This window comes from Mesoplodon bidens, assembly GCF_964165515.1.
Source record: "Mesoplodon bidens genome assembly, chromosome: 1".
Taxonomy (NCBI): Eukaryota; Metazoa; Chordata; class Mammalia; order Artiodactyla; family Ziphiidae; genus Mesoplodon; species Mesoplodon bidens.
The window spans coordinates 198,956,929-198,970,640 of record NC_138176.1 but is presented as its reverse complement, the minus strand read 5'-3'; the positions used below and the strand labels follow the sequence as shown (position 1 = coordinate 198,970,640).

The 13,712-nt window shown below is 51.9% G+C and overlaps 1 protein-coding gene across 8 annotated transcripts in view; it reads right to left on the bottom strand.

Moving 5' to 3' along the window:
* Positions 1 to 13,712, bottom strand: part of FNIP2 (folliculin interacting protein 2) — a 128,740-nt gene that overhangs the window by 13,583 nt on the left and 101,445 nt on the right. For 4 of the 8 annotated variants that reach the window (XM_081241310.1, XM_081241312.1, XM_081241311.1 and 1 more), the window contains 2 exons: positions 12,017 to 13,193; positions 11,056 to 11,212 (listed from right to left, as the gene is read on the bottom strand). In XM_081241310.1, the coding sequence (XP_081097436.1) occupies positions 11,056 to 11,212; positions 12,017 to 13,193 (1,334 nt within the window). Of the gene's footprint in view, positions 1 to 2,715; positions 3,477 to 5,258; positions 7,960 to 8,843; positions 9,498 to 11,055; positions 11,213 to 12,016; positions 13,194 to 13,712 lie in introns of those variants that run through there. The other 4 variants (XR_014016411.1, XR_014016412.1, XR_014016410.1 and 1 more) reach the window with 4 other exon arrangements.

Below are 13,712 nucleotides of genomic sequence, written 5' to 3'. Positions count from 1 at the left end.
GGTCAAGCACAGCGGTGACAGGGCAGGGAAGCACGTGCAGCCCGAACACAGCATGGTGCCACCACGTGTGCAGGCTCCAGGGACACAGAGAACCACGGAGAGCTGTCAGGGGAGCACCTTAAAAAGGAATTACACAGGGCACGATACTCAGTATACTGTGGCAAACCACGATGGACAAGAGTATGAAAAAGAATATATGTGTGCAGCTGAGTCACTGTGCTGCACAGAAGAAATTAACACTGTAAATCAACTCTACTTCAATGAAATTTAAAAAAAAGAATTACACATCCTCGGACTCCTAAATATCTAAAAAGTAATTCCCTGAACACACCCCAATTGCCTCTAAGTACACCATCTAGTAGTTACTTATTTCCTGAAGAATAAACACTTTTAAAAGGAAAATGGAAATAGAGGGAAACGTAAACAGTCAAGAAAAAGAAATGAATCCTGGAGAGAGATAAAAAATGTAAATAGTCAAGAAAATGACTGGAGAGAGATAAAATATGTGTATAACTTAGATTAAGTTATAATTTAAGGGGCACCAGGGTGACTGCCTGCCCAGCTCTGATCTGATTTAAACTTCTCTAAGGTCAGAGAACTGAAGCTTAAGTTCTGGTGATTCTGGAGATTTCTGATACATATCTTCCCAAAAGAAACACAACCCCACTAAAGACAGGGCAGTTTAACCGTATCATGGTGTGGCTTATTAGTCAATGTCTAAGCTTTTAGAATTTAAAGAACTCCATGATCCAGAAGACCATGCCTGGATTATCAAAGGAACACTCACCCACACACGCCCTCTGCCCTGCCTGGTATTCAATGGAAAATTCCTCTTAGAAAAGGCTCTACTTTTTAAAATAAATTTATTTATTTTATTTTTACTTTTGGCTGCACTGGGTCTTCATTGCTGCACGTGGGCTTTCTCTAGTTGTGGCGAGCGGGGGCTACTCTTTGTTGTGGTGTGCGGGCTTCTCACTGCAGTGGCTTCTCTTGTTGCAAAGCACGGGCTCTAGGCGCGCAGGCTTCAGTAGTTGTGGCATGTGGGCTCAGTAGTTGTGGCTCACGGGGTCTAGAGTGCAGGCTCAGTAGTTGTGGTGCACAGGCCTAGTTGCTCCACGGCATGTGGGATCTTCCCGGACCAGGGCTCGAACCCGTGTCCCCTGCATTGGCAGGCGGATTCTTAACCACTGCGCCACCAGGGAAGTCCAAAGGCTCTTTAAGGCATATAGAGAACCACAATAAACAAAGGAAACACTGAATTATATGATGCTGCTTCTTATTACTTTTCCTTATGAGCCATATCTTAACTGTAGAAGTAATTAACAGCGAAATCTGTCAGGCGGGTCCCTTAAGTTCATGATTTTATCAACTTCACGTACACACCAGGGTACGCACAAATACAGACACTTATCAGTACCAACATACGTGGCTCAGTGCTTTTGAGAAATTAAGTACTTTAACAAATGCTGTAAAACGTTACGACTGAATGATTCAAACACCTACTAGAAGCCCAGTCCCTCCAGCTCCATCCTTAGGGCCTGGATCTGATATTTCGCCAAGGAGCCACGGCTCCGAAGTTGGGCACGACTGGGCTTAACTGTCACCTCCATCACTTACTAGCCCTGGGGCCTCAGTGACTATTCACCTGGGCCTCAGGGTCTACGTCTGCAAAGTGTGATCGTACTTGGTCGAGAGTTTCTGTGAGAAAAATGAACATGGAACACGAAGTGCAGCGCCCACCGCTTGTCGGGGGCCCTCCGCTGCTTCCCTACACCACCAGCTCCATGTAACCGCGTCCCCCAAACCCTCGCAGCACCACTTCCCTCACCAACCCAGAACCCTACTCCAGCAAAGACACCCCTACCCTTAGGCTCAAACTTGTCTCTTTCCATCCTGGAAGCTCCCGTCTGGGCCCACCGTCACGTGCACACGCTCCCCTCCAGGGCGCCCTCAGAAGAACTCCCTGCTCTGGGCAGGGAGGTCGCCCACCTGTTACTCGGGCTGTGCCCAGAATGTCTTCCGGGCCGCCTGCTAAGTCTTCCAGTTCTTCGGGGGCCCAGCCGGGGTCCTCACGCCCCTGCACCCCTCAACAGGACTCCCCGCGTCCACTCTCTGGCATTGGATCACACTGTCTTAACTTGCTCTGGATTTCACGTTTGTCTACTCAATGATTTCATAAGTAACTCAAGGAGAGAAATCACATTTTTCTTGCACAGTCTCGGAAATGAGCATAACAAAAGGCAAGGCGTGTGCTAAATATCTAACGCATGCCGGCTCTGTTGAACAATTCTCTATTTCTTTATTTTTAGATTCAATCCAGTTCCTATTAAGTCATCCACACAACTATTAACATACTTCTTTTCCATGTATTGCACTTAAATAAATGACTAACATTTCACATGGCTACCTTTTTCTTTTTAAAAAATTTTTATTGAAATATAGTTGATTTACAATGTTGCACTAGTTTCAGGTATACAGTAAATTGACCCATTTATACAAATATATATATATAAATATATATATTTTTTACATTCTCTCCCATTATAGGTTATTACAAGATCTTGAATATAGTTCCCTGTGCTATACAGTAGGTCCTTGTTGCCTATCTATCTTATATACGGTAGTGTGTATATTTTAATCCCAAACTCCTAATTTGTGCCCCCCCCCTTTGGTAACCGTAAGTTTGTTCTCTATGTCTGTGAGTCTATTTCTGTTTTGTAAATAAGTTCATCTGTATCATTTTTTTAGATTCCACATATATGATATCATATGGTATTTTTCTCTGTATGACTTACTTCACCTTGCACGATAATCTCTAGGTCCGTCCACGTTGTTGCAAATGGCACTAATTCATTCCTTTTTATGGCTGAGTAATATTCCACTGTATACATGTACCACATCTTCTTTGCCCATTCCTTTGTCGATGGACATTTAGGTTGCTCCATGTCTTGCCTATTGTAAATGGTGCTGCAATGAACATTGGGGTGCATGTATTTTTTCAAATTATGTTTTTCTCCGGATATATTCCCAGGAGTGGGATTGCTGGATCGTATGATAGTCCTATTTTTAGTTTTTTAAGGAACCTCCATACTGTTCTCCATAGTGGCTGCATCAATTTACATTCCCACCAACAGTGTAGGAGGGTTCCCTTTTCTCCACACCCTCTCCAGCATTATTTGTAGACTTTTTGATGATGACCATGCTGACCGGTGTGAGATGATACCTCACTGTAATTCTGATTTGCCTTTCTCTAATAATTAGTGATGTTGAGCATCTTTTCATGTGCTTCTTGGCCATCCGTATATCTTCTTTGGAGAGATGTCTACTTAGGTCTTCTGCCCATTTTTTGATTGGGTGGTGGTTACCTATTTCTAACTCAAGAGTAGGAAAGTACCAGCTCCCATGTATGCTTCCTTCAACTACTGATGAGTTCATCAAACCTTTCTTGCCGTGAGTACACAGGATGCAGTCCTGCTCTACAGAGAGGAACGTGGAGACAAGAAGTATAAGAGCTCATGAAGTATCTTGGCATGTCAGAAAGAGAATCTAGGAACTCATTCAAGTGCTTCTGACTCATAGCTCAGCGAGCCTGCCAAGCCCGCTACTTTGAAACCCTAGGACCTTGTCAGGGTGGAAATCCCTCGGAAGACAAGATTGCAACAACTGGGAAAGACACTTGCAACATAATGACAAGAGGAGAAAACACAGTCACCTCTATTATGACTTTGCTAAGAAACTTCCCATCTTTACGCTGCTGGTATTGCCCAGTACATACTCTAAAAGTCCCTTTGGGACTTCCCTGGTGGCGCAGTGGTTAAGAACCCACCTGCCAATGCAGGGGACACGGGTTTGATCCCTGGTCCAGGAAGATCCCACGTGCCAAAGAGCAACGAAGCCTGTGTGCCACAACTACTGAGCCTGCGCTCTAGAGCCCACAAGCCACAACTACTGAGCCTGCGCTCTAGAGCCCACGAGCCACAACTACTGAGCCTGCGCTCTAGAGCCCACGTGCCACAACTACTGAGCCTGAGCTCTAGAGCCCACATGCCACAACTACTGAAGCCCGCGCGCCTAGAGCCTGTGCTCCACAAGAGAAGCCACCGCAGTGAGAAGCTCGTGCACCACAACAAAGAGTAGCCCCCACTCGCCGCGACTAGAGAAAGCCTGCGCACAGCAACGAAGACCCAACTCAGCCAAAAATAAAAATTAAATAAACTGATCCTTTGTGAATCCTCAAAGATGCCAGCCCACATGTGGATCACAGGTAATCGGTGTGCAGACGGATGCTGGTACTCACAACCAGCTCTAGAATCTGCTCACTGATTACAACAGTGCAGATTTAGCAACCGGGACAAGCCACTGGGTGGCCTCTTTCACACACAAAGGGAGCAGGTGATTTATGACTCAGGTAATGGGAAGAACCTCTCTGTTTCTTTTATTTTTCTCTGAAATATTCTGAATTATGAAACATAAGATTCTTAGGTATTATCTAAGTGTCAATTTGCTCATCACTTCCTAGAAGATATTTCTGTCAAGTTCTATAACTTTATTAAACTGAACTTGAGTCAGAGAATGTGACATGACAAAACACCTTTCAAAGAAATCCCCCCCCCGTTATGTTATAGCCCCACGACTTAACAATAGCAGCTCTTACATGGCTTCAAGTAAAGCCTTGAATTGGTCACAGAGAGAAAATGGGACAATCGGTGCCCTGAGGGCCACAGTCTCAGCACCTGCTCTTGGTTAAACGTCCTCGGATCCCGTTTTTATTCTTCTACCTCCGTAGGGGCCAAACCCCCTCCATGTCCTCGGAACTGAGGATTTAAGCAACCCGAGCCAGTCCTTGGCCAGTCCACCCACTTCTGGACGGCCGAGGGCGCCTACAGGACACAGACACATGTGGATGTCTGGCCAGTTTTTATTTAAAACCTTCAGTCTCACATCCGCACAGAGAACAGGAACCTCATTACCACTCGCCGTTCTCCAACACTTCCTCCAGCCTACAAAGTCATCCAGGATACTAAACACTAAATGCTCAGCATCCAGGCTCTCCTGACAGCAGTTACAGAGACAGACAGACAGACAGAAGCTCCCGTGGTGGCAGAGCCAGCTCTGCCTGTGGTTAGTCTGCAGCCCCTGGGGGAGCCCAGCCCCACTGCAGACATCACCTCCTCCAGGAAGCCCCCAGGCTGTCCCGTGCCTCCTGCACCCATCCCCCTGCTGTGGGCTCTGCTTTCACTGCTTATGTCTTTAATCACCTGTTGGAGTTCAACCTCCTGAAGGACAGGGGCCACGCCTCCTCTGTGGCTGTTGACAAGTGTCCTTTGTCTTTGATGTCCTGCCGCTCAGCGAGGGTTTGTTTATATCTACCCTACTCGGGAGTCAGTGGGCTCACTTCATCTGAAAGATCGCAGCTGTTCTTCCTTCAAAGGCTGTTTCTCTTTCCCGCCTTCTGTACGCACGACACAACCTTCTCACTCAAGCCTCCAGGCCTCTTACTTGCTCTTCCGTATTTTTTCACGTACCTCTGTCTCTGAGCTACAGTCAAAGCGGTAGTTGTGTATCTAGCCACTCTTTCACAAACGCTAATCCTCTCTGGCTGCATTTAATCTGCTCTGCTCTTTAACCTACCCCTGAGTTTTCATTTCCATGACTGCATTGTTCCATTGTAGCATCTCTCTTCGGCCCTTTTACAAATCTAAATAGTCACGTGTCATAACAGACGGTCTTTTTAAAGATTCCTTCTTTTATCACCATAACCATGTTAAACATACCTACTCAACAGTTACTCTGGACTGCTGGAGGAGGGCTAACGCCTCTGCCTGTACTGGTCCCTCTCCCTCACCCTGACCACGAGCCCATCGTGTTGGAGTTTTGTTTTATGCGCTATATGCATCTCTCGGAAACAGGCTCCACGTCGGTCTCTAAAGGCTTCGGAGTTGTGATAGAGAAGGAGAGCGAATCGATCATTCTGGACCACGGGCACCGTTGAGGGGTCCTGGGAGGTGAGGGCGTCAGGACCTGGGGCAGCGGGAGCGGGGAGGGTCTGGCTAGGGGGCAGGGTCCAGAGGAAACACCTGACCTTCTGTGTGTCTGTGCCTGCAGACTTGTGGACACAGGGCGCAGCCTCGGGGACGCCTTAAATGTCAGGACGGTCACATGCTGAGGAAGGAAAGACTTTAAAGTCGAGGAGAGGTGCTCAAGGTCAAAAAGGGTCATCAGAACAGTTATGGGAGGATGTGCATGACACCAAAATACAAGGTAAGAAGGCTGGTACACAGATTTTTCTGCAGAGAATGGCACAGACGTCCAAATATTTTGCATGTAATGAAAAAAATTGGGGAAAACATAAAATTAGCCATGCGCCTGATACTTACAAGATGCAAGAGAAATGATGCCTTTGAGACGTATAATAAGCATTTTTTTCTCCTTTAGGTAAAGAAAAAGAACACAAAGGGCCCCAGGCGGCATGTCCAAACAGAGAACTCTTCCCCTTTATGTCTTAAAGGTGGACTCTGTGCCACGTCTCTCTACTTTAGAAGGAGGGTCACACTCAGGGGCACAGCTTCATCTGCAGGAACACATGCTCCTCCGCCCAGCGCAGGGGGACCGTGCAGCATCCCTGGGCACCGGGCCAGGCGCTGGACGGAGAGACGCCCACAGGCCTGGTGAAAGAAAGATGTTGGAGGCATATCCATGCACCGCGTGCAAAGGGCCTGGGGCAGTTTCAGAGAAGGGGCAATGTTGGGACGGGGCCTGCAAAAGGCATTGGGGCTGCTTCAACAGCGCCTGAGGCAGAGTGAGCAATGCACATGGCAAGGAGGTGAGAGAGAGGGCGGGCCGTTAGAGGCTGGCACACGGTGTGACTGAGCCGCAAGGGAGAGCCGGGCTGCGTGTGTGCGTGTGTATCTGCAACACATACAGGGGGCAGTTCCAGCCAAGGAGCCTAGATTTCACTCTCTAAAGAAACAGGCCCCTATGAGAGCAGAAGAGTGACCGACAGAATCCACGTTTGAGAAGGAGCCCTTCGTGGCCGTGTGCAAGGCTGGAAGGCGGAGGGCAGCTTAGGAGGAGAGGGGTCCCCAAGATCTCAGACTGGGGTCAGCGATACCCAGAGATTGGTAGTTTTTTCAGATATTTAAAAAACCCCCACCTGCGGTAAGTAACGCGTTTTAACGTCGTAACCCAGGGTGCTCGCTGATACAGGTGCATCCATACGTACAGCCCCCAAGAGCCAGACGGTGCTAAAGGCTCGCATCCTGCTGCACACGCCACCCCACACCGGGACGTGTTCTGTCTCGCCAGCAGGTCTGCCTAGCACGGGCGTCTGTCTGCTCCACAGCACTACAGACCTAAGGCTGCTGCTGACTCCGGGCCACCCCAGTGCTGCCCGCATTGCTAAAGTGATGCCCCTCGGTCGCTGTGACTCGCTGTCCTTGCGTCGGCTCCCTGGCTGACTGCGCTGCATGGGCAAGCAGCCAAGCCATCGGCAAAGCTGCTCTGCTGCGCTGCTGATTTCTGCATATTTCTGCAGTCTGTTGCTACTCTTAAAATGAAACGAAAGAGGCTGCCATATCCAACTGGTACCTCGTTTCATAGAGTATTCTGAAGATGCCCAAAGCCCTGGAACACAGTTCTTGTTAAAAGAAACACTAATACCTGATGCTAATTTTGGTCTCGATGACCCGACCCTACAGAGCTGGAGCGGCCTGGCCGCTCCTCGTGAAGCCACCAGCGGAGGGAAAGCAGCCGCCATCAGCGTTGAATGAATGGGTCCCGCTTCTGTTCCACCACCCCCAGCAGGAGCATCTTGGGAAACTCATTTACAAAGCGCGTGCACGGGTGTCATTGTAACAGCTACCGTCTGTCGGGCGTTCAGTAATGTGCCGGACGCTGTGTTCAACAATGGATGTGCATCATCTCACGGTCTTCAAGCAGACCTCTAACTGCCGTCATTTTCTAGAAAACGAAACTGATGCTTAGACGATTAAAGAATCCTGTGCCAGGCCACGAAGCCACGAGGGGTGAACCACGGGTCAATCTCAGGTTTGTCTGCCTTTAGAAGCCAAACTCTTAACTGGTGGGTTACGTTTGATCTGTTCCTCTAAATACATTTTTCTGAGGCTTAGCGAAGCCAATGGACTTACCTGACGACCAGCGAACAAGTGGTAACACCAAAGCATCAGTGTCAAGTCGGTCTCCTCCACCACCTCCACTGCCCCGTAACTTAATACCTGCCCCTGCCCCCATCAGCAGTACCCACAGGCGGACAAGACACATGAGAAAAGAAGAAGAGAGAAAAAGCTCCTTGAGAGTCACAGGTGCAGAGTGAAGCTGGCTCTCTCACCCTCTCTCCTACCTCACCATTTAAAGCCAAAAGGAAAACAGAAGAAAGAATTCGCGTTTAGATGTGGCAGCAAAAGAATGAAACTAAATATGACTTCAGCCTAATTGAAGGCAGCTGTATAATCTATATGTTAGAAGGCAAAGACACAGTTCCAGTGACGGAACAGAGGTAGTCTGTGGATTAAACAAGAACATGTGTTTAAATATTTAAAGACCATCAGAATCTTACCACGGGGAAGCCAGTAATAAAGATCAAAATGACTGAAATAAGGTTGATACATCTTTCCTTCATAAGAGACTAGGATAAGGAAATGCACAAAAAGAAATTCTTAGTATTGGAAGCTCCAGATGCAATGCCTCAGTGAGAGAAGAATCTCCGCAAGCTGGTCCACCAAGGCTGCAAAAGTACGCATTTACGTAAGACAGATCTTACAATCCAATTGTGCACAGGCCTAGAGAACAGATCAATAATGTAAATCAACTGCTTTTAAACAGTGACTAAAAATCCTTCTCTAAAAACAATGATGAATCTCAAAGCTGGATGAAGTCTGGCATGAACACTAAAAATTATTAACGTCCGAAAAACAGGTTTTCGAAAGCAAATTACAGTAAAGCAATGTATCCCAAGCCCCTCTTCCTCAGCAAGCTGTTATTTCAGCCCTAACTCTGCTCATGTACTTGTTCTTGGGCCTTTGCGTCTTCCTCTGATAACACACTCAAGAATTTAAATAATTACTAGGCTTTAGGGGCAGTAAATTCAATATAACGCCCCCCCCCAAACCTCATAATTTACTTTTCCACAAATATTCATCAACCGCAATTTTTATTTAAACTCTGCCACAGAGCAGGGCCCCAGTCTGAGAAGCAGTTTAAACGGAACGCTTACTTCAAAAGCCAAATCCATTAAGATGAATGTGCCAAAGAGACATGAGAACTCCGCTAATGCTAATCGGACACATCCTGGATGCAGTACACTTCTGAACATAGTTTATGCCCCTTCACAGTTTCCTCTTAACACCCAGGCCGGCTGCACGGGGTGTGTTCCCACAATCTGACACAATACAGGCTTTTATGGTCAGCAACTTTCCATCTCTCAGGCTGACTGCATAGTCTACAGAGGTGAGAACAGCTGCAGTGTGAAAACACTACTTCTGCAAGGAAGAGAAAATGAGAGATGACAAGTCTTTAAGAGTACAAACAGAGGAAACATGACTTTGTTTTCTTAAATATAAGAATTATAGAGCTAGATGGTCACCATGAAAACCTAATACACAGACCTCTGAACTTGTCAGCCTATGGAAGACATAAAAAGTGTCGTGTATGGTTTTGCAGATAATAAGGGCAAGACACGCTATCAGTCGATAGATGCGTGTCCGCAGTGGGGCAGGAACTAAACATATGCACGGCTCTAGAACCACTAAGCCTCCACGCGTGGTTCAGCCGACCCCGAAAAAGCGTCGTCGAAGGAAGGCATCTCCTTTCTCCGAGGTCACCGACGTGAGGGCTTCTGAGGTGACAGGCAAGGACACAGTGCTCGTGACAGCTATGAAGATAGAATATTAATGGCACTGCTTCCTTCCAGGGCCAGCCTGGGGAGGGTGGTGGCCAAGCACAAAGCAGGGCGGGTCAGGATCGTGGTACCAACGCCCACACCGGGCGGGCCCCCAGCCTCAAGCCGTCCTCTCCCCATCTCCCTCCCTCCCCGTTCAGGGGAGTGAGTGCATCTGCTTCACCATGGGCTTTTCTTCCCATTTCACAGCAACACCTCCAGCCCGCTTGGCCTGTGCCTGATGGACTTCACAGAGGAGAAGCTCAAGGTCAAAGGCAGCACACACTGCCTCCTGTCCACCTCTCCAAAAGGATTTGTTGGGCGAGGAGGAAGGTACTAGCCAAGTTACAATTTTCCTAATGCGATGAGGACTTTCCCTATTGCCCAAGATACAGCATGTTTCCAATGCAAAACAGCTATTTTTGCACATCTGTCCGAGAGCGGCTCAATTGAAAACAGGCCTGTCAGATCGACACCATTTCCATCGCCGCTCAGTTCCTGTCACGCTGCAGAGAGCGGAGAAGCGCTCAGCAGCAGCCACAAGGCAATCTTGCAGGAAGACTTGTTAATCTCTATACAGTCATTCTCATGCAGCCATCAAAGCGAACTTAATGACAAATCAGTTAAAATAAATTACTTTTAGGATCTTGCAAGGAGCGGCTAAAAGGCAAACCATATGTGACATCTTTCTGGTCCTCCCCATGAAGGCACACAATCGTCACCATCTGTGCTGACTGTTCTGTCTGCTCCACCCACCCGCCCACAGATCCACCCTTTGCTCGGGTGGCTCGGGAGGTGACCTCTGTGAGCCCTGGGACTGCGTCTGCATCAGCTACGACCTTGCTCTGTGGCTTCTGGCTGGGCTCAGCCAACGGGGGGCACCGTGAGAGCTCAGACGCTGGAGGAGAGCGAGGTGAGGTCCCCGCCCCTGCCGTGCCCCTGCAGCCAGGCAGCCCCCCTTCCTCCCCCACTGCTGCCCGCCCAGTGTGCTCACAGCCTTCAGCTGTTGCTAATCCCTGGTGGCTCACCAGCCTTGCTGGTGCCTGCAACCCTGCCTGCAGCTCCAGTGACAATCCCTTGATCGCACCCGTGGCCAAGCGCACCCCTGGCTGCCCCCCGCCCCGGCCAGCAGCCCGAGGTGACCGGCTGGCATCGCTCACCTGGACTGTGTGGACCAGGTCGGCTGCCAGGCACTGCTTCAGCTTCTCATCACTGCTGGTCCCATGAAGCACCAGGTCTGGCATGTACGTGGGGCAGTAACCCGCCAGAAGGGAGCGGCCGAAGTTTCTCACGTTCGGGCTGCTGATACTCTGAGACCTAAGATGATACTGGCCGTCAGAACCCACAGCGAAAACGCGCTCCCTTTTTGCACTGCAGCTGGAACAAAGCCCCAGTGACACAGGTGAGAAAAACAGATTCGGGGTGGTTCGTATCACAAGTCCTCCAGGAAGTGGGTCACTGGTGCAGGAAAAGGAAGGGAGGTGAAGGGAAAAAGGAGTTTTCCCAAAAGGGAAGAGCAGGAAAAGATGAGTATTCTGGTGGCTGGCTGCGAGTCTGGGCCTATACCTCACACAGAGCATCCTGCAGCCACTGTGTGGGGAGAAGAAAGGGAAAGTCCGTGAGCGTGGTGAGGGGATTTTGGCGAAGTCCGGCTTGAGGAACTCAGCACACCTGCTCAGAGTGCAGCCAGGACAGCAGGCATCTCTAATTACTGCTCTACAGACCAAACATCAACTGATGGAGCCTCAGGAAGAGGGGCTTTTCCTGACGGCATCAGGCTGCTCTGACCGGCAGGCAGGAGAGACCCGCAGGGTGTCACCCACCACCTCCCAGGCTGGGTGTCCGCGGCCACAGATCTGCTGCGGGGACGACGGAAGATGACACCCCTGCTCCCCACAGCCCCCGCGCCCCTTAGCGTCCCCCAGTGTCCCCAGAGCTGCAAAGCTGCCACCAGCTCCTGGCTCAAGAGCTGGGCTGAGGAAGGGCCGGCCGGTCTGGGGACACTAATGCTTGGAGAGAATAACGCTGCCCTGTGGCAGCCCACAGCAGCGGTGCCGGTGGGTGCCGGCTGGACGCACAGCATCTCCCGGGCCCGGCCCGCCGCTCCCCCGCCGGCCTTACCTGGGCAGCGGCAGCTCCACCTCCGGCGACCCTTCGGGCCGGTCATGCTCACTGTCACCGTCACTGCCGGGACCCGGGTCCGGCGAGGCCGGCGCACACGCGTCGTCGTCACTGTCGCCGAGGGCGCTGTCCGAGCTCTCGTTCCTGGGGAGGCCTCCTTCCCGCCTGAAGCCGGCGTCCTCGTGCGGCACGACGGCCGCGCACCCGCTCCGCGCAGGCCTGTCCGCGTCCTCCCTGCCCCGACCCCACGGCTTCCCTGGCGCACGCGCCGGGTCGACAGGTGCACCCCGGGCGGCAGGTGCGCCGGGCGTCTCCGCAGCCTCCTTGGCGGCCCCGGTCCTGACGCCGCGGGCCCCCGCAGATGCCTCGGGGGCCCAGGAGCACCTCGGAGCCCTCCAGTCCCGGGCCTCCCAGGCCTCCCGGGCCGCGTCGGGCCCGGCCGGGGGTCGGCGCGCTGACTCCGCACACCTGCAGGCCCGCAGCCGCTCCTCCATCGCTTTGGTGCGACTTTCAAAGTCCGAGTCCGGAGACACGGAGCTCCCGATGTGGAAGGTGACCTTCTCCCAGGGTGGCCTGCCCCAGGGACGCCCCTCAGGGCATGGCCTGGCCACCGAGCGGTCGGGCAGCTTCTTGGGCATCTCCCCTCCCGACTCCTCCCCGCCGGCCGGCCCCGCGCACGCACCTGCGCCGCTGGGGAGTCTCACGGAGCCGCCGCGGGGCGCCTCCTCCGTACTCTGCTCGTCCCCACACGACGCGCCCCGAGGTCTCCGGGTGCTGCGGGCTGCGAGGCTCTGCTCCGGCCCCCCGCCTTCTCGTCCGGCGAGGTGGGGACAGAGGTCTCCGGTGTCAGCGTGCGGCGGGGCCCCGGCCAGAGCCTCGGCCGCCGTCGTGGGCAGGCTGGGTGGCAGGAGGGCGGGCTCGCTCCGCACCGTGACCACCACGTACTCGGACTCCTCCACCTCGCCCCTCTCCAGGGCCGTGGTGATGCTGCCCCCGGGCAGCGCCTGCTCATCTGGCCCCCAGGTCCCGCTCCACGTCAGCTGGTTCTCCTGCAGCTCTGAGCACCGCAGGAAGTAGGTCAGCACGTACAGTATGCGCTGCACCAGGTCCTTCTGCTTCCCGAGCACCACCGTGCGGGTCAGTCGCACCGGCGAGCCGATGGCCCCGTAAAGGTCGCCTAGAGGCAAAGTGGACAGAAAGACAAGTCATCTGGGGGAGCGTGTCAAGGGTATGTCAGCCCGAACAGGAGAGATACAGATGACTTACTCCCAGGCCAGCATCGCTTCTTCACACGCCTGACTGAGGCACAAAGGTAATTCCTAGAAGGACCATCTTTCAGTTTTCCTCTGCAACGTAAAGCCTGCCTGGAAGGCCTGCCGGGATCAGCCCTGTTCTGGGTGCTCAGGTGCAGTGCACTGACAGTGCAGTGCTGGTGTACACTGGGTGCAGTGCAGAGCCAGTGCAGAGGGTGCAGTGCACAGAGGGTGCAGTGCTGGTGTATACTGGGTGCAGTGCAGAGCCAGTGCAGAGGGTGCAGTGCACAGAGGGTGCAGTGCTGGTGTATACTGGGTGCAGTGCAGAGCCAGTGCAGAGGGTGCAGTGCACAGAGGGTGCAGTGCACAGAGGGTGCAGTGCTGGTGTATACTGGGTGCAGCGTGGGTGTATACTGGGGGCAGTGCGGTGCCAGTGCACAGAG